Raw genomic sequence first — 19,686 nt, forward strand, 5'->3', positions numbered from 1 at the left:
GATGATGATAATAAGTCTTCCAAAGATGTCCAGAAATGTGTTACTCAAATGTTTTATTAAGTAATTCACTAGAAATCCATCATCGACTTCTTTCATGTTAGCTTTCACCAGACCAACAGCAACCTGGTTAGAGTATTACTGAGCTTCAACTACTACTACTTACTATTTTCTTAAGAAGTAAGAGCAGAACGGACAAATGAATTAACCAACATACAGGACTTGTAATAACATATTCAAAAATATATATATACATGAATTGAAGCCCAGATGTTTCCAGCTTGTACTTCTGTCTAACCTTGACCCCCTCACCACACGTGTTTAACAGAATGTCATTAATTATTTAAAAAACGGCTCAACATTTCGAAAGATGGGCAAACTGATGGATGGACAGTTCAGTTCAGTTCAGTTCAGTTTATTGCCATTTGTAGCATAAAAACCATTGGAAAACATGTAGACAGTACAATTGGACAAAGACACAGGACAGTAAAATTAAAACGTCAAGGCATAGAAAAAATTGTAGATGTATGGTCAATTAATAAATTGAACTACAGTATAAACGGTCAAAACTAGATAACTTGTAGAAATGGTAAACTAAAGCAACATTTAGGCTTATGACTGAGTGAGCCAAATCTGAATAATACAGGCCTATTGTAAAAGTTTCTTTAAAATAATGGCTCAAATGTGGAATTAATTACAATTAAGTGTGGGATACTTTGTTGAATAAATGTGCTAAACATAGGCTAGTAGCCTAGATGAGGAGTAAAAAGTAAAAAAAAAACAACAACATGTTTTTAACTTAAACTAATGGTTTCTATAGTTAGCTTAAAACAAATGGATTAAAATGGAAATCTTAAACTAATGAATAAACTGTGTAAAACATTATTTTACACCATTGGGGATGGGAAACAAAACATGTTGAGGATTGAAGTATAGGCCTAAGCTAAAATGTATGTGAAAGTGTTGAGAAAGTTAGGATAGTATCGTAATGCATAGCCTAACCTGATGAAACATTTAGCTTTACTATAGCCTACAACAGGGATGGGCAACTTCGTTCACAGCAAGGGCCACATTCATTTAATTCTCACTGCCAGGGGGCCAAATTGTAGCATACAAAAAACGATTACAGTCGACTATGTCTCAAATTTAACTCAACATATACCAGTGATCAAATATTATTATGGACATATTTCTGGTTTTCATGATTTCACGGCAGGTTTTGTCATGTTTTCTTCATTTTTCCAATTAATTGGAACGTGACCTGAGGGCCACGTTGAGGGTTGATGGGGGCCGCATGCTGCCCACTCCTGGCCTACACTCACAGGGCTAACTTGTTATATTTCTTTCGCCTGTTAAGTTAAAAAGAAAGGATGAGAAAATCTCTGACAAAGATGAGGGAGTAGTACCTATTAGCCTAGTTGAAAACCACAGATTTAGAGGACATCTGTGGTGTAGCACTAGGACCCAGTGGAGCTCAGAGATGATGAACCAGCGGCTGCGAGTCAAACTACAAAACTGTAGCGGCCACTGACTCACTCAGCCGCGCGGAGGCTGGGAGAGCTCCGCGGTGTCTGTGGCGAACACGTCTTTATCAACCATTGAATGAAACAACTAACTAAAGGACTAACTTCTGAAACAAGCAGCGTGTTTCTAACCTGAAACGACATGAACTCCATACGCCAAAGTGGTGAGTAACAGTCTCTCCTTTGATATCAAATGTTTTGTCTTGACTCGCAGTAACTTCACTGACTGGAGTAACTTTAGGAAAAAACACACATTAGAAGTAATAACCTTTTAAAAGGACAGAAACGCGTTGGGGTTTATCCTGCACAATTTTTTTTTGTATTTGTTCTCGTCATAAACTTGGGTAACGGTTCAACGTGTAAGCAGACCTTCTTCTTAATTTCATTTATTTCTCATGAAAAAAACGTGAAAGTATGTCCCAGATGTTTTGTCTGAGGAAACCGAGCACGGCTCTCGTACCCTGCTCCTGGTTTACGGCAGAAGAAGCCTATCGGTAGTGATGTCATACACCTACACGCCGGGTGGTGTGCTGTGTGAATGTGTGTGTGTGTGTGTGTGTGTGTGTGTGTGTGTGTGTGGATGAAGGCGGTGTCGTCACACAGGTAGAGTGATGCAATTTGATACCAACAGGGAAGTGCCTTGTTGGAAGCAGCGCCGCTGGAAGTGAAGCTGCGGTGGCCGCAGCTCAATGGCCGCTCTGTTTCAGAGCCTTCAGGCTGCAGGGCTGCAAACAGGAAGCTGCATTATGAGACACCAGGTGATGAGGCTTTCAAATATCTGAGAAACGAAGATGACTATTCAAAAGGATACAACAAGTCAGAGGAAATCATCAGAACTTCTCCTTCAAATAATCCTTCACGTTGTTTTTCCTTCAAGTAGGCTAATTGATCTGATTGGCCCTTTATTTTTTTGGCTCGGTAACAATTCACACACAACAATTGTGTCAGTTCCTGAAAAAGAAAACATAGAAAGGTGTAACTTAAGAAGTCACTTGTGCTTATTTTAGAAACAACATTCTGACATATTTCACCAAACCTTTGAGAATTGCTAAATCGTGTAAATAACTTTTGACCTACAGTCGTATCAGACCAGTGTCCAAGCTGATTTCCATTTAAAAAAATAAATAAATGTGTGATAGTTTGACAATGTGTAAACCATTATTAGTAAGCCATTCTGAGATGTATTGTTTCCACATCTACAGCTGTGCACTTGATAAGAAAATACCCTTGTGGAAAAAACAAGACAATTTCAATTAAGCATTTAGGACCAAAATCTCACCTACCACAACAAACAGAAGGAGACATGTGTTAACATTAAAATGTTGAGAAGTGTTAGAATGGTAGAACAACAGGGGCAAAGTTTTCATACATTCTTTGGTAGAGTTTGTACGTCCATTCCTGATTGCATTTTGAACACCCACACTGGAACATAAGTCGTCTGTTTAACCACTGCCACGAGCCTTGACCTCGACCATGGTTCTCTCACACACTTCCTTTTCCCTTTTCCTCCTCCTCATCCAGTGATCCTCCACCCTGCCCCCTCTTTCCATCCTCTCCCTGTCAGGATGTCCAGAACTCTTCAGTTATTTTAGTTGAAAAGGGAAATGGCTTTGCCTCCACAAAGTCATTTTCACTGATTTAGTTTCTGTGAAGTTTAAAGTTAAAGTGAGTCGGGCTTCAAATCTTCTAAACTTTATGCTAGAAATGTCGGAGCAGCAGGTCTGTGCTACACGTGTTCTGATAACTAAGTTCAATTGGGGATGAACAACACTTAGAAGAAACATTACACACACACACACACACACACACACACACACACACACACACACACACACATCATGTTTTGTCCAGATGGGGGTCTTAATATAATGAACACCATCTACAATCATTGCAATACATCCAACAATACCTACTCAAGCTTTAGCAAACCTTTTATTACAGACATGATGAAAGCTTTTTAAATATCAGGCTATTGATAGCAACATGTTAGCTAGCTTAGCACAAAAAAAACAGTTTTGACACATAAGAGAAAGGAAATCGAGCATGTTCACATAGAGCTTTAGGAATTATGCCAACTTTTACACTGAGCCAAGCTATAGGTTATTTTCCCCAGTTTCCAATGCCTTTGCTAAAATAAGCTGAATTAGCCTGTTTTACCTTCTAAATGAGTGCTTTAAAAATATCATAAAGAAATGTTTAACATTACTTCAATTACATTCCCCTTACTAAAGCATACATCAAAGAATAAAGTCTAGCTAATTGCAACGTGCAAGTTATTCCCACTGTCACAACTGTGTTCAAATGGCCTCTTACCTGGTGAGCTACATCACAACAGTCTGGCTGTTAGATTAAACTCCTTCTGTGCCACAGTGTCTGTTCCCTGTGTCTCCACACTATTTACCAGCCTATCTGGGGAAAGTGATAAGATACTGAAAGAATGTGAAAAAGAGAGAATTAACGACTCTTCTCCTCCAGCTGTTTCTTTTTAAAGATCTCCACTTTGGCTCTGGAGGGGACTTTTTTAAAGTGTCTGACTGAATGGTAACCCGGGGCGAGCAGTGACACCAATCTACTGTTGTCATGAAATTATGAATTGCAGGATGCTGGATCTGTGAAGAAGACTTTTGTTTTAGAGGGAGCTGCTGGGGCCGCCAAGACTTGACCTGTGACCTCGGCCTGAAGTGGATGGGTGTCTTGAGAAGGGATAGAGGGAGGCAGACAGACAAGGGAGTGGAGAGAAAGAAAGGAGTGGAAGGGAGAATGTGGGATCAACCTCTGGGATGGTGGGGGAGGCAGGAACTTGAAGGATGCAAAATATCAGCTTCAGACACTTTGGAGGCTTGAAAAGTCTCCTGAAAAGAAAGCATATGTTTGCATCAGGTTTCCTGCTCCGATATTCACCTACTACAGGGGACACAGACTAGACAACCAAGGAAATTGAGTGCCGTCACATATTTTTGAAAGGTTTGCAGTAGTAAAGTGAAGATTTGAGAGGCGAAACAGGGAGGAGGTTAGCCTAGGATTGATGTGATTGATAGGTTGGACGTGTAATGGATGGGAGTGAAAGCCTCAGGTTAGGAGGATAAAAGTATGATTTCTCTGTCACCCTTAAATATAATGTGGTGAGATAAACAGCAGCAGCGAGGTTGTTTTGTTCTTTGCTGCAACCAAACTAAATCAGTTCCAATGAGAATCGCATGCTTCAAGGTCCCATGACTGACCGCTTCATACTGGAAGGCCGTCTGCACACAAAAATGTATGTAAAAGCTCACAGATTCTTTTCTGTCATGCTTTTGGGCTGTATTTTTCTTCTTTTTTTATAGGACAATGTCTCTGTGTAACAGACAAATAAATAATTCAGGGAGAAAAAGGATTGCAAGAAGAAATCTGTGCCGTGTGTGTGCATCATGCATGTGTGTATTGGTGCGCCTGTGTTTGTGTGGAATGGGGGGTGTACAAAGATCCCTCTGTGGTGCGGCAGACCACAAGCCTCTAGAACAGCTGATTCTCAGCCTCTGAACCCTCGGGTGCCCCCTGAGAGAGAAGGAGAGAGAGAGAGAAAGTGATAGAGAGAGATAGATGTACACAGACTTCAAGAGAGAGAGAGAAAACTAATGGACGGCCTTGACTGTCTGTGTAAAGTTCGACTGCAACAAGCAGAATATAGACCAAAGGCCACATCAGAAACGCCATCATCCCACTTTAAGCTCAGTTTACACAGACATTGATTAGAGTGTTTTATTTTTTATAGCATATGTTGAAACATTTCTTGGAAAAGTGACTCACAATAGGTCTTCAACTTGAGCAACTATCCGCTGAGAAGCTTCTTAACATCTTCATCAATCGGTGGTGAGAACAAAAACAGATGGAAGAGGAAAAGAGCAGGAAGAAAAAGTGGGAGCAGAGAAGGTGAGATTTCAGAACGATGGAGGACAGAGTCGAGATCAGGAAGGAGTGGAGGAAAGCTTCTGTCAGCAGCTAAGACAGGAAATCACAGCTGCTGGCTGAGAAATACTACATACACACACACACATATATACACACTCACACACACACACACACACACACACTCAGCTGCTGGAGAAATATCTTTTAACCCAGAATGCCCGTGGATTGAGCCGATGCAGCTGCGGAGCACCACGCCTCTCTTTTGCTGTGTGTGTGTGTGTTAGTTCCTGTTTTGTTTATGTTGGACTTTCTGACATTGTATTGTTTGCTCTGGTCTTGCGGAGCATTGTGATCGTCTAAATTTGGCCCTTGTAGAGACAATAGAGTATTGTGGGACTTGGGGGAGATGTTGGGGGGGCAGAGGGCTTTTTTCTCTCTTTGTTCATTCTATGTGTGTCAGAAACCCAGACTGTTTTGATCTTATTTTAACTTAACCCTTGTTCCAATTCTTCTACCAATTATTTGCATGTAAGTTATTGTTCCATAGGCATCTACATGTAATGGCTTCCCAGAGAAACTTTGTTTTTTTTTTTTTAAATGTATGATTGTGATGTATTTTCTGTTTTCTGTAGTTTCACCTTTATTGTTGTTATCTTTATGATTTGTGTGTAATGTTGCAATGTCTGTTAGTCTGTCCTTACTGTGCTGTTCTCTCTGTTTCTAACTATTGTAAAGTGTCTTTTAAAAGCGCTTATAAATAAACTATTATTATTATTTTGTTGTTTAAGCATACATTTTTGACATGTGACTCGACTTGGCACCACAGATTAATACATCCAATGTCTATCAGTAGGGCTGCCACTCAAACATTTTCATTATCAAGGACTCTTTTGATTTGTCCATAAATCACTAAAATGTCTGGTCTGTAAAATGTCAGAAATCATAAAAGACGTGAGTGTTTCCAAGAGGAGTAAAGAAACCATAAAATATTCACATTTAATGAGCTCAAAATACAGAATCATGAAACTCATTAATTAAGACAATAATGGGCTTTTTGAGGTAGGTGGTGGTTAATTGAAATGTTGTCAACTAATTAACATATTGTTACATCACTCACTGCTGCTCTCTGTTGCACATTGTGGAAAAAGTGACTCCATAAAATGATTCTTTATTTAGATCATAGGAAGGCCTGGTGTCCAAATGTGTGCAGAAGGTTGATTGCATTTTCAGCGGACCACACAGTTGTTTTTAGAAAACCCAAATTTATGGGTTCAAACATCCCCACGGAAGTGTCCTTGAACGTCCGCTCAAACTTTTCTGTACTCTGGATAAAAAAGACAAAACAAAACACTATGAATATTACATTTTATTTCAGAGAGTGAAAAAGGTTAAAGGTTTTCCTAAAATAATCTTTGAATGTCAGCGTGGAAAAAGAGCATTGTGGCTGTAGTTGGACAGTAAAAGTTTCCAGTGAACTGAAATGAATTATCTCTGTACTCTGGATCTAATTAAGTCAACTACACTAAAGACCTGAACCAATGCCTCACTGTCTGTCTCTGAGACGTCCCTCATGAATGAACCAGCAACTGAATGACTACTGTAGTGTGTACTCGTATACTTTTCTATCTCTAGTGGAACTTCAGACTTTCCTCTTTACTTTACTCTTGACTCCCCCCCCTTGCTCTTTGTCATTTCTGAGCCCGCAGGATGTATGACAGTGTGGCAGGGCTTTTTAGACAATGTCAAGGTCAACAAAATGCACACAGAGACACACGTATAGACACACAGGATGTCAGTGTTGAACATGAAAACAATTATTTGTTTAAGTTTAAAATGTCCAAACTGCAATAACAAATTGACGAGTTGTGGTGTAGGAACAAGAGACCACTCGGGAAACTCACAGTGCTCAGAAGGCTGGCTCTGAGGTAGACTTTATGAATGATATGTTAGTGTGTAAAAGATCTCCTCCATGTCAGCTGTTGCAACAGGCGGTAAGCTAAGTTCCAAACTGACTGCATGATTGCTGGCACACGTCTGTGTGGCTGTGTATGGCATGTGTGTGTTAAATTGACATTTGATGCATTTAGTGTAACAGCATAAGAATTTTCATCATGTTAAGACTGCAGAATGGGCTGCTCTCATATTCAGAAGACTTCGCCAAAGGATGATTTCTCACCCTGCAAGTGCAGATAATTTAGTCTTTTGTATTTGTTGTGTTTTTCAGTCGTGATGGAGCGACTTGTGAACGAGCTGGGCTCTCTGCTGAAGATGCTGGACCACGAGACGGTCAGTCCTGCCACTTCTGAAAAGATGGCCTCCATACGTAACATCCTGGACTCACTGCAGCTGTCAGGTAAAGACTGAAGTGTCAGATATAGCAGACAGTAGTGAAAATAAATACCTGGGGTCTTTTTTTATTTTCTGACTGAATTAAGGAAGTACAGTGTTTTCCAAACCTTCCAAAAACATAAACTCAGTCTCTGTCTGTAACTTTGTGATTCGCTGCTGACTGTTGGACCAGATGTCCATTGGAATAGAGTTTTTTTTTCCCCATCTCAATTCTCGAGTCCCTCAATTAAACAACTTTTATTCGTAAGGGGGAGGAGTCAGCCGGCCGTCCCGGCGATGTAAACAAACTGAAAATATGACTCGGAAAACTCTGAAAGCATCACAGACAGTGGGACACAGATGTTACACCCATTGTAGGTTGTAACCCATTGTTATTTTCAGAGGATATACTTGATTTCTATTATATTTATGTGTGAAAAATCGCATATAAAGCCTTTAAATAAAGGCTAAATAGAATACAATAAATACATTAAACTGACATTTCTGTGCTCTTGCACATTTTGCATTCCTGCTGTTTCATTCTTCTACAGGAACAAAAAAACAGATTTGTTTGTCAACTGCATTAAGTCCAAAGCACAACTTTTTAAAGACGTTTGAATACTTACCCCAGAAAATAAGATACCAGACTATGGTCCATACAGATCTTATTTTTTTGGACTATCACCAGAACCTATTGTTAAGAGAAGCTATGACTAATGATTTTAGATAAATAATAACATTAAAACAAACAATAATGTTGGGTAACAGACATCTTAACATAAGTCAGCAGTACCAAAAGTCAACAGTTTGGTAATATTTAACTGTCAAACGAACATGTGTACTGTTCAAGGCTAAAGTTTAAACAGGTGTTGCCATAGAGGCTTTTTAGTATGGGCCGACAGCAGTAGAATGATGTAATGTTTATTTTTGGTACAGTTCTGGGTCATGTGATTGGTTCCTTTATAATTGGCTGATACACAAGTCTAGCTATCTTAATCATTAAGAAGAAGATATACTTCATTAATCCCACCAGGGCAATGTTATTAAAAATGTCTACTCTTCATTATCATCACAATGAGCCTGAATTGAGTCTGCCCTCGAACAGCAGCTCATTTAAAGCTGTGGTAGGTTTGACACAAACAGTTCAGTATATATTTAAAGAAAAACAAAACACGTCAAAAGTCAAACATTTAACATAAAATTAGAATGAAATAAGATGGTGACTTTGATTGGTTTCACAGGATTTGAGAGAATGATTTTTCAGCTGCTTCACATTTATTCTATGTGACACTTTCTGCAGTTCAGCCAAAACTTCTCTGATCCAACAATTTGAGTTTGCAATAACAGTGTTTACTTAGACAGGGACAGAGCATCTTTTTTCTGCTATTGGCAACAATGCTGTCATGAGCCAAGTGCACTGCACTGAGACTGCACTACACTGCCAGTACTTCAAAGTGGCTCCTTGTTTATCTGGGAGAAAGCAGGATGCCAGTGAGGTTAAAGGGATTGAGGTAAGAGGATAATTAAACGTTAAGTCTGAAGAGGACGATGAGAGGAGGTCAAAGAAAGTAAACATGTAAACATGTCTTCACAAGTCTTTGAATGGACTCATGTAGTCCCTCCCAGACTCGCGCTTTAGAGTTTGACACATCACAAAAATATATTCCACATCAATTCAGCTTTTTATATCCAAAAACTTTAGTCTCTTTTTTTCTACACTGTGTCTAACACACTTTCAGAAATCTATGTGGGTTAGGAAAACTTTCACACGCACTTCGTGACTTCAGTTATCTTTGTTCTTCTGGTACAAAGATTTAAAGGCTCCAGTCTGCACTCTCTCGCTGTCCGACTGACATCTCCACACGATTTATTTGTCTCTTAAGTACTGATACTCACAGAGATCTCACTTGGGCTGTTTGCTGCTTCTCTGTTCACTCAAGTAATCCTTACTCTCCTGATCTCAGTAAAGAACACAATCCTAACCCTTGCTTTGATCCAATTTCTAACCCCTACTTTATCCTTTCCACAGTCAATGGATCAGACGTCTACATGAACAGCTGTCTCTATGGCAACGGGACCAGTTTTGTCGAGTCTCTGTTTGAGGATTTTGGTGACTAGACCTTTTTAAAGCACAAAAAAACTCTCATTCTCATTTTCATATTTAGAATGAGCATATCCACAAAATATAATTTAATCAAATATATTGTACTTTATGATAATCTTCCTCCAGACTGTGATTTGCACATGCTCAGTGCATCTCCTGTGGAGCAGAAAGAGGACAAAGAGGAAGAGGAGGAGACCCATCTGAATAAATCTGTAAGTTGTTTACAGTATCTACATGCTGGACTACTTGCCTTTTTTCTTCCTTGAAACAATAACTTCTAAAAACTTTCCCACCTCAGACTCCGACAGACACGCCCCCTCCACTGCCGACCACCCCCCTCCCTGATGACTACTATGAAGAGGCTGTTCCTCTCGATCCTGGATCCACACCTCAGTATTTTACCACCAACATGAACAGTTCTGTACATTTCTGTAGCGTTTTTTTTTTTTTTTTACTTATAGTAATTTTAACCACTAAGAAGGCTCTTTTTCTCTAGTGTATTTTCTAAACTGGATTAATCTGCTCTCCTCGTGTAGCATCCAGAAACTCTGTGGAGGATGCCTACTATGAAGATGCAGACAATAACTATCCCCTCACCCAGATTAATGGACCTCCAAAAAACTCCTGTGAGTCAATACCCCCTCTTGTATAAAATCATGCTAATGAAGGATCTAAATGGAGGAATGTTCTGATTGCAAATATGATAGAATACCTGAACATGTTGTATGTTAGTAAATTAATCATTTCTTTTATGTTATTTCCGTTATCAGACAATGACTCTGATGCTCTGAGCAGCTCCTACGAGTCTTATGAAGAAGAGGACGATGAGGCCAAAGGGCGGGACCAGAGGGAGGAGAGCTCAGATGTGCCAGTTAGAGACTGTCGCATCTGTGCCTTTCTGTTACGAAAGAAACGCTTTGGCCAGTGGGCTAAACAGCTAGTTGTTGTCCGAGACAATAAACTGCAGGTAAATAGAACTACTTATGGATAAATATTAAAACTTTTATTCAAAAGATAAGATATATGGTGTTAATTTAGCTAAATACATTTAAAAATAAAATGACTTACTTCCAAAATAAGCCTTAATTTGGTGCATCAGGGTAAAGGATTCTGAATGGATCTCTACTTCCACAATGTTTTGGGTAGAAAATTTGTTCAGGCAATTAATCAATACAATCAGAGTACATTGGGACTGCATGACATGAGAAAGATAAAAAAAAAACAGAAATGAATTAAACATATAACATAACATCTCAGGAATGAAAAGAGAGAAAGAATATTAAACTAATTTATTAAAAAAATGAAGGAAGAAAAATAATGCGTTATTATGATTGTACTGGGAATTTGTTCTCCTGTTGTAGAACATTCTTAAGTCATAAATGAGAAGTTATCTTATATTGTTAGATAAACTTGCTCTGATCATTGGTCAGATTACACACAGTTACTTTCATCTGTTGCTAAATCTCAAAAACAGGGAAGCTCTTTCAGTATTTTAAAGTGTACCTGTGTCAAGCTTAAGAAATCTTTGTTCACCTTACACCATCAGGAGAAAAAATCCTGAAAAAATGATAAAGCTTTGATTTTAGTTTCAGGGATGGATCCAAAAAAAAAAAATTTGCTCGAAACATTTCAAAGGTAACATTTTAGTGCCAGAGTAAAGAAACATCAAATGATACTTGGTCCATTTGTCCATATCTCTCTTTTACAGTGCTACAAGAGCATCAAAGAGAGCACTCCTCAAACAGAGCTCCCGCTGAGTCTGTGCAATGTCATCTACGTCCCGAAGGAGGGGCGGAAAAAGAGACACGAGTTACGCTTCTCGTTGCCTGGGGGTGAAGCTCTGGTCCTGGCGGTTCAGAGTAAAGAGCAGGCCCAGCGATGGCTCAAGGTACCATTTATTCAAAATATGAGACAGCTGGAGCTGGATGTACAAGAGAGGGGACACGGACCATTTTCTTTCTTTGTAACCAGGTGGTGCAAGATGTCAGCAGCCAAAGTAGCTACACTGATGGACTGGAGGGGTCCACCTCTCCGATTATACAGAGGAAGTTGGAGCTTGACAAGGTGTGTGTGTGTGTGTGTGTTAGTGTGTGTGTGCATGTGTCTTAATGTTTTTCACTGACATGTTCATCAACTGTGTTTTCTTTGCGTTTATCTTTAGCTTTGTGTTAGTCATGAAATTGTCCACAAACTAGTCACAATCTTTATTTCGGCGGGTCCCCTCTTTTAGTGAGAGCTTTACTGTACTGTTAAGGTCATTTTTGTCATGCATTGAGTTTCTTTCTGAATCCATACTCTAGTTTTTAAATGGCTATATAAGTCGCTGACATCACCCCTTTCAGCCCATGCATGACACAACTGTTCCCTTGGCTTCGAGTTGTAAGCACTGTGTGGTTACATTATTGCAGTCGCTGAGCTGGCAGTTTTTCAAAGAGCTTCAAACACTCTACAAAGTTTTTTCGGCAACAAGCTGAATGAGCGGTGACATGGCAGTTATAAACTTGGAAGGACAGTGATGAAAACATTTGTTTTAAGAAACACCTGTGTCATTTAAGCTGGCATGTTTTTGGGACATCCAATGACGGATAACGTTTTTTGCAACATACCTCTTTTATTCTTTACAAAAAGTAAAGACAAGTTATATATGTTTCTACTATGTTAACAGATTCTGCACTGTGAAAGGCAGGCGTCGGACTCAGACAGCGGGCCAACAGCAGAAAACCAGTTCACTGCACAGGGACCAGGGCGGGACTCCACTGACTCACTCAGTAGGTTAACCATAAAAAGTAACAATAAGTAAAACACCTTGAATGAGTGTATACATTTACACTTAAACACTGAAATCAGCTGAGACTTCTTTTTTTTTACATTTAGAATAATCTGTTCTAGAATGCAAAATTCTATTGTAGATTAAGTTGGCAAAGTGAGATTTTACATCATTGTGTGTTTAGGTGCGATTGTTTCCAACAGAAACTAAATGTAACCTGAGTCTTATAATTGCAGTTAAGCCAATTATGCCTTTTTAGATTTACAGTGCTTGGCAGGAGCAAAACCTCACAAGATTAAAAGTATAAACATTAAAGACATTTTGTGTTACATACTTAATGTCAACAATACTCCCAAATAAATGGAGTAAACATTTAAAAAAAAAAAATACATAAAAACAAAATCACTCATAAACACTGGAAGAGAATTAAATGTTCCAGGTGAGTTAACATTTTTTTTTACAGTAATCCATGTTGCCTTTAGCGATGGGAGACAAACATTTAGTTAGCACATTACTACCTTCACTTACATCTCCTTTACCCTCATATTTAGAGCGTATTTGGAGAGTGCTTAAATTAACGGATTTGGCCTCAATCAAGCATAACAAAATAATCAAATGTTCTAATAAGCTAAAAAGTTCTCCCTTTACAAACAGTCCTCACTCTCAGGATATTTACATCAAGGCCCCACTAGGACACACACGCACAAGTACGCACAAACATATCACACACTCTCCGCTCTATAATCCACTAATTCAAGGTTAAAGTGATGTTGTGTCACAATATAGGTCAAACACAGACGTGTTGTTTGTGTTGTTACAGTTTGTTTACTGACTGAGCGACTCTGAACCTTAAGAGACATGAGAGAAAGAGAACGAGAGAGAGTCAGGAAGTGAGGCTCAAACAGATATGACATCCTTCCTGTCTTTTTCCTGCGATTGTGTCTCTCTGACATCATAGGAAGTAGGCTGGACTGAACGCTACAGCACCTGGTACATGCAGTATGAACACTCAAGGGATCGGTTGAAAAATAAGGATTTAAAAAAAAAATTAAATATAACATGAATATTTGTCTTCCAGTGTTTTCAAGTGATTTTGTTTTTAATGTATTCTTTAAACATTTACGTCATTAATTAGGAAGTATTATTGACACAATTTATGTAACACAGAAACAGCAACGTTATCTCTTTTGAATGCTTGGTCTTATACTCTTGTAAGGATCTGCTGGTCTTTGTCTTCCTCCATTTTATGTTTTATATTTAAACTTGATACCTGTATTATCCTGTCTGCTAGATTTCTCAGAGTCAACAAAGGAAGTACCCCAGCATGTTGTGTATTTGTAGGGCACTAATGGGTAAACTCTCTCTGCTCTGGAGTCTCAACATCTCGAGCTATAGTACCAGATCTCATGACTGGGTCACTGTAAAATCAGTGAGCTGTAGGACTGCATAAGGGAAGGGTGCCTTCAGTATTGCAGCACAATTTAAGTGGTTTAAAGATAAGTGCTTCATGACACTCTGACCCCATTTTCAGCCCCAGCTCCCTCTGACTAGGATATGTTTGATCTCAGACAGGGGGAAACGAGGAGCTTTCTCTGAACTGACGGGGTCGATGAGCCGAGCTGCAGGGAAGAAAATCAATCGGATCATCACTTTCTCCAAAAAGAAACCTCCTTTACCCGGAGAGCCTCCCTCGTCTTCCAACCATCATGACAACCCACGCTGTGGTGAGGACACAAATTGATATGAAAGCTATTTGGTTATTTCAGTTGAACTTTTATATGAATGTCTAAGAACTGTCTCATAAACAACACCATCCTGTTAAATTAATTACATACTTAACAATTCAGAATGAGCTCGTTTGAATTGTTCAAATGCGCACAAACTTTATGAATGCTCTGAAAGAACAGATTGAACAAACAGGACCTCTTGTTACAATTCAGCAGACTTTACATCATACAAACTAAAGTAATGTGCAGATCAATGACACTGAACTTTGATTGTAAAGAACAAACATACGTCTTTCAGTGTAGAAAGTTAATTTTTTATAATATTGAATAACTTGAAGGGAAAAAAATATAATTTAAAGCTTAACTTCGCCAACATCGTGCTGGAGTGATTAGAGTTCAGCTTTAACTGACTGCACTAAACATGTCTGCCATCTATGATTACTTCAACAATCCTCCTCTCTCTGTCTCTCTCTCTCTCTCTCGCTCTCTCTCTCTCTCTCTCTACTCAGGCTACCTCAGTGTGTGTCTGAGTGGCTCCTGGAAGGAGCGATGGTGCGTAGTGCGTGGTGGGAGCTTGTGCCTGCTGAAGGACCCCGGGGACCAGCGGCCTCCAGTTGTTGTGGTGCCACTCAAAGGTGCAGAGGTGGTGACCGGCAGCCTCGGCCCCAAACATCCTTTCTCCTTCTGCATTCTGCAGGGAGGCAGCGAACTTGCATCTTTGGAGGTACTTCATTTTGGTATCAAAGATCTCGAACAACGAAATAAGAGAACTATGCAGTTGACTATACAGTTATTTAAACTTGACAGACAAGCAAAATGTCAGCCCAGATTTGCACAACAACACACACACTCTCAGCCTCACACTATTTTATTAACACTACATACAGTGTTTTGCAAAACACTAAACACACTTTACTATGATGATACACATCATTCAAAACTGAAAGCATGTGTGTGTTGCTAATAGAGCTGGGTATTTCTGACAACCCCACAATACGATACGTATCACAATACAGAGGCCATGATACGATACATATCGTGATATACATTGATTTAGTTAATGACCATGTACTACAGAATTCGCTACAACAGCTGTTCTTCATTGTTGAGTAGAGCAACAGCAAAGGCGTAAGGATCCTACAACTTAAAACACCATGAAAGGGGTCAGGCTTGATCTGTAATGTGCACAACAATGGAAGACCATTTTGACGAAAAAGTTAGAGGAAGAGGTTTTCTAGCAAGAGGAGGATGAAGAAGAGGCGAAAGATCAGAGACAGGATTGACGGTAATTGCAGTTCTGAATATTTTAGCCCAGTGCATTTAGTTTTTGTCTTTCTTTTTTGTGTTCAAATTTGTGTTGTCATATTTGTTTCATATTTGTGTTTGTAGTTACAACATTCTATGAATGAATATGCTTAGTACGGAAGAGGATTAGGGCCACACATAAAAAAAAAAAAAATAATAGAGTTCTGACTTTATTCTCAGAATTCTGACTTTAAACCCAGAATTCTGAGAATAAAGTCAGAACTCTATTTTTTTTTTAAATGTGTGGCCCTAATCCTCTTCCGTAGCTTAGCATATATCATTAGAAAAAAAAATGTTTAATTGTTTTCAATATAGCACAGCTGTGTGCAGCTGGTGGTGGAAACATCTTATTTTGTTTTTGTGTGTAAAGTTTTGCAGCAAAAGTATAATATTTAAAATAGTTTATATAGTTTTAAATGTAGTTCTTGTTTCTTTGCAAGAAATGTGGGATGTTTTGTAGTTTGTGTAAATGTTTTTGGGTTCATGTGTAGAGTTTTGACAAACAGGGCCCTAATCTAAGGAACTATGTTTATGCAATAGTGAAAATAATAGTGTAATATAGTGTATGTTTCATGACTCTTTTTGAAGCATTTAGGACACAAGTGAGACAGAATGATCATGTGTGCACTGGGGCGACACACCTACTGTATGATGAAATAAAGTAACTGTTTTTGTGCTCGTGTTTCCTTGTGCGCGTGTGTGCGCGTGTGTGTGTGTGTGTGTGTCAGGCCAGTGGCTCAGAGGATCTTGGTCGCTGGCTGGGTGTGTTGTTTGCAGAGACAGGCATCACCACTCTCCCTGAAGAGCTGCACTATGACTACATTGACGTGGACACGATAACTGACATCCGACATGCTGCCAGAAACTCCTTCCTGTGAGTCACTTCCTGCAGTGTGTGTTTCTGCGTGAACTTATTTGGACTTCTCTGTCTCTTATTGTGGCTTTTATCCTGAAATACATCCGTCTCTGCCTCTCTGTTTTTTTCCTCTCAGTTGGGCCACCACCACTGCTACTTCGTCCAGCAGTGCCTCGACAGACTCCAGGATGTATGATGAAGTCTATGAAAGTGTTGCTGTGAGGAAACTAGTAAACTAGAGATCAAATATAATATCAATGGAGCTGTGTAACATGTTCAGTTTCAGACAGATCTCAAAGATTGACTTCTGTATGGTGGCCTTAAGGTCCAAACACAAAACATTTCATAAAACACAACTTAATAAAGAAAAAAAAAAGAGAAAAACACACATTATTTCACAAAACACAAAGACATTTAACCCTTTTCATGTACAGTTTTGGATTAAAATGCATCGAAAGAAATTTACCATTAAAATATTACCCTTTTAATCTGGTTTCCTGCAGGAAGGGGAAGGTGATGCAGAGAGCAGAACTGGACAGATAAGACGTCATGCCTCCTTCTCAAGTAGGGACTCTGAAAAAACTGAACAACAGGCTGCCGTCAAAAGACACGCCTCCAGTAAGTTTTCTTTAACATCATCATTTATTATCCTGACTACATGGAAATTATGTGCTAGAAGATGTTGCTTAAAAGTTGAGTGATTTTTGCCTCAGTCTTCTCCTGATTATGACATTAGGATTTCGGCGAAAAGAAAAAGTTCCATTTCTGTTTTCTCTTCTTTTATTCATCATGTGCTGTGTGTTCTGTTAGATGTGAATCAGTATGCACGGTACGGGAAGACGCGTGCAGAGGAGGACGCCAGGCGTTACCTGAACCAGAAAGAGGAGCTTGAGAAGCAGAAGGAGGAGCTCAGAAATGCTCTGATTTCACTCCGCAGGGAGAAGAAGGAGGTGAAGGAAGAGATGAAGAGCAATGCAGGTCAGAGAAAAAGCACGAACACACACACGCACACACGCACACACACACACACACACACACACACACACACACACACACACACACACACACACACACACACACACACACACACACACACACATATTTATTCACACACAGTGATGTTGGACTCGAGCCTTGTAGCAGCACTAACTGCGTTCGTCTCTGTGTGTATTTCCAGGTCATGGTGTTGAACAGCGGTTAGCCAAGCTGGAGTTGCTGTGTAAACAAAAAGAGGAGGAAAGGGTGGAGCTGGAGCTCAGACTGACAGAGGTCAAAGAAAACCTAAAGAAGTCATTGGCTCGAGGAGCACTGGGTCCGCCCACTGACACCAAGATCAGCATCAAGGTGGAGAAAATTCACAACTTTATAGGCATAATATTTTAACAAAAACTTTTCAATGTATGTCTCTCTTTCACTCTCCTCCTTTACTTAAGGTAAATCCTAATGATAACATTTGTTTTATGTGTATATCTCCTATATACATGTATTTGCCTTTTCTTCCACCTGAATGCTAAATATGAAGCATTCTAGCTCATCATAATGACTGCAAGTTTACAATGTGTGCAAAAGTTAAAAACATCTGTCTACTAGCACATACAAAAACAACAAGGTGTTCTTTTACAACAAATAATGTAGATAGATTGTTTCTAAACTGTGGGCAGTGCCCTGAGTTTCTTCTGGTTACATAGCAACTTCACATTTATGATTTTGAGAGGTGCTTTTGGACAGTCAAGTATTATTTAAATGATGGTAAAGTTTTTTATTGTGTGTGTGTGTGTGTGTGTGTGTGTTTTACAGGCACAGGGCAATAAGGTAGAAAAGGTATACAATGAGACTGTACCGGTCAACTCAGCGTCTGAGCTTCGAAAACGCCCTCCATCTCTTTACGCCTCCTCAAAGGGGACCGTCATGCAGAAGGCAAAGGTAAGCTGTGCATGCCTCTCTGTTGGTTTTCATATCGACAGCCTTAAAAGATGAAATGTCAACTTTGCAAAACTTGAGAGATTCTCTTTCATTGGGATGAAATATTTAGGATCATAGACAGTTTGTGCAGGGTTTTTTGTGGATATATGTGTGAGAGAGTGTGATGAGGACGGACCAACATTTTTCTCACTTTATGTTGTGAAATGACTTACAGGAGTGGGAGTCGAAGAAGGGGACCTAAACCGTGTAAAAACGGATTCACAGATGGATTAATGGAGAAACTGAGCTGTTACTGGATGATGTTTTAAAGAAGAAACAGATGAAGATCAATATAAAGGGCACTGAGAAGATGAAGGTGATTAAGAGAAGATGGAGGAGGGGGAGGAGAAATGGGGAAGGAGGACAAACCCTAACACAATCTTCCCTCTCTTGCAATGAAAGAAAATGAGGAATATTTGCAAGTACAGGCTGCATGGTGCTGTCTTAAACACTATATTATGTTGTGTATATATACAACACATTTGACTGATGTACCAACACAGTATTATTGTGGATCACAAAGAACATGAAGTCTGCATGTGTGTTTACATTTTGCACAGGGCTGCAGAAATAAAAAAAAGTGTATTTTTCAGAGAAATACAAAGCAAAGGAAGAGGTTCATTATGACTGTGAGCTCAGAATTTCTGATGTTCACTCACTGATTTTATTCCCTTTTTTAAGGATATTTGACAATGAAAATTGAAACTAGAGGAAATAAATTACTTTTATTAACTTATCTTTAGTAGTGAGAGCATATCATACATATGGTGGATGTATTTCAAACAGTAGGAAAACATATTGAGTATGACACTTCTTGAAACCAAATAGTAAATGTTTATTATTCTAATGTGAAACTATTGGTTTTGAAACATTATGTGTATTTTTCATATTTGCCTTTTGCACTTTAACTTGTTGTATTTTGTAATTATATTAATGTCTTGGAAATTAGACAAAGCACCCGAGTAAGCAGAATAATGTTAGGATAAATATCTGCCTCCTCCCTGTTCTTGACACCCATGTTGGAGTAAAAGATGACTTTATGAAGAAACCTTTGCGTTTTGTTACTGTCTCATTTTGTGGGTCATTCTTTCTTTTTTTAACATATTGACAATTTTTTCAAGTCTGTCAGCTTCTTCCTCTCAATATAAAAGTAAACTAAGAAATCAACAGCAGGATCAGAAATCTGCACTTGAAGCGCCATCTAGTGGTGTGTTGTGTGTTTAGAGCCG

At 39.1% G+C, this 19,686-nt stretch overlaps 1 protein-coding gene across 1 annotated transcript; it reads left to right on the plus strand.

The window, feature by feature from the left end:
• The first annotated feature begins 1,516 nt into the window (after positions 1–1,516).
• afap1l1b (actin filament associated protein 1-like 1b) lies at positions 1,517–19,509 on the plus strand. Its single transcript, XM_020657049.3, has 19 exons — positions 1,517–1,684; positions 7,633–7,761; positions 9,766–9,846; positions 9,967–10,052; positions 10,139–10,256; positions 10,377–10,466; positions 10,611–10,807; positions 11,549–11,728; positions 11,812–11,904; positions 12,506–12,608; positions 14,176–14,331; positions 14,844–15,058; positions 16,368–16,513; positions 16,632–16,713; positions 16,999–17,113; positions 17,306–17,473; positions 17,673–17,839; positions 18,293–18,418; positions 18,633–19,509. Exons 1-19 carry the CDS (start codon positions 1,663–1,665, stop codon positions 18,657–18,659), a joined length of 2,301 nt encoding a protein of 766 aa, XP_020512705.1. The 5' UTR covers positions 1,517–1,662; the 3' UTR covers positions 18,660–19,509.
• The last annotated feature ends 177 nt before the right edge of the window (positions 19,510–19,686 follow it).

The sequence above is a fragment of the Labrus bergylta genome, chromosome 14 (assembly GCF_963930695.1).
Source record: "Labrus bergylta chromosome 14, fLabBer1.1, whole genome shotgun sequence".
Lineage (NCBI taxonomy): Eukaryota > Metazoa > Chordata > Actinopteri > Labriformes > Labridae > Labrus > Labrus bergylta.

What these genes read in the sequence shown, in the direction of transcription:
- afap1l1b (XM_020657049.3), top strand. Translation starts at nt 1,663, where the DNA reads ATGAACTCCATACGCCAAAGTG. An exon ending in AGGCCCAGCGATGGCTCAAG is followed by an intron (nt 11,729 to 11,811) that starts GTACCATTTATT and finishes CTTTGTAACCAG; the next exon opens with GTGGTGCAAGATGTCAGCAG. An exon ending in ACACCAAGATCAGCATCAAG is followed by an intron (nt 17,840 to 18,292) that starts GTGGAGAAAATT and finishes TGTGTTTTACAG; the next exon opens with GCACAGGGCAATAAGGTAGA.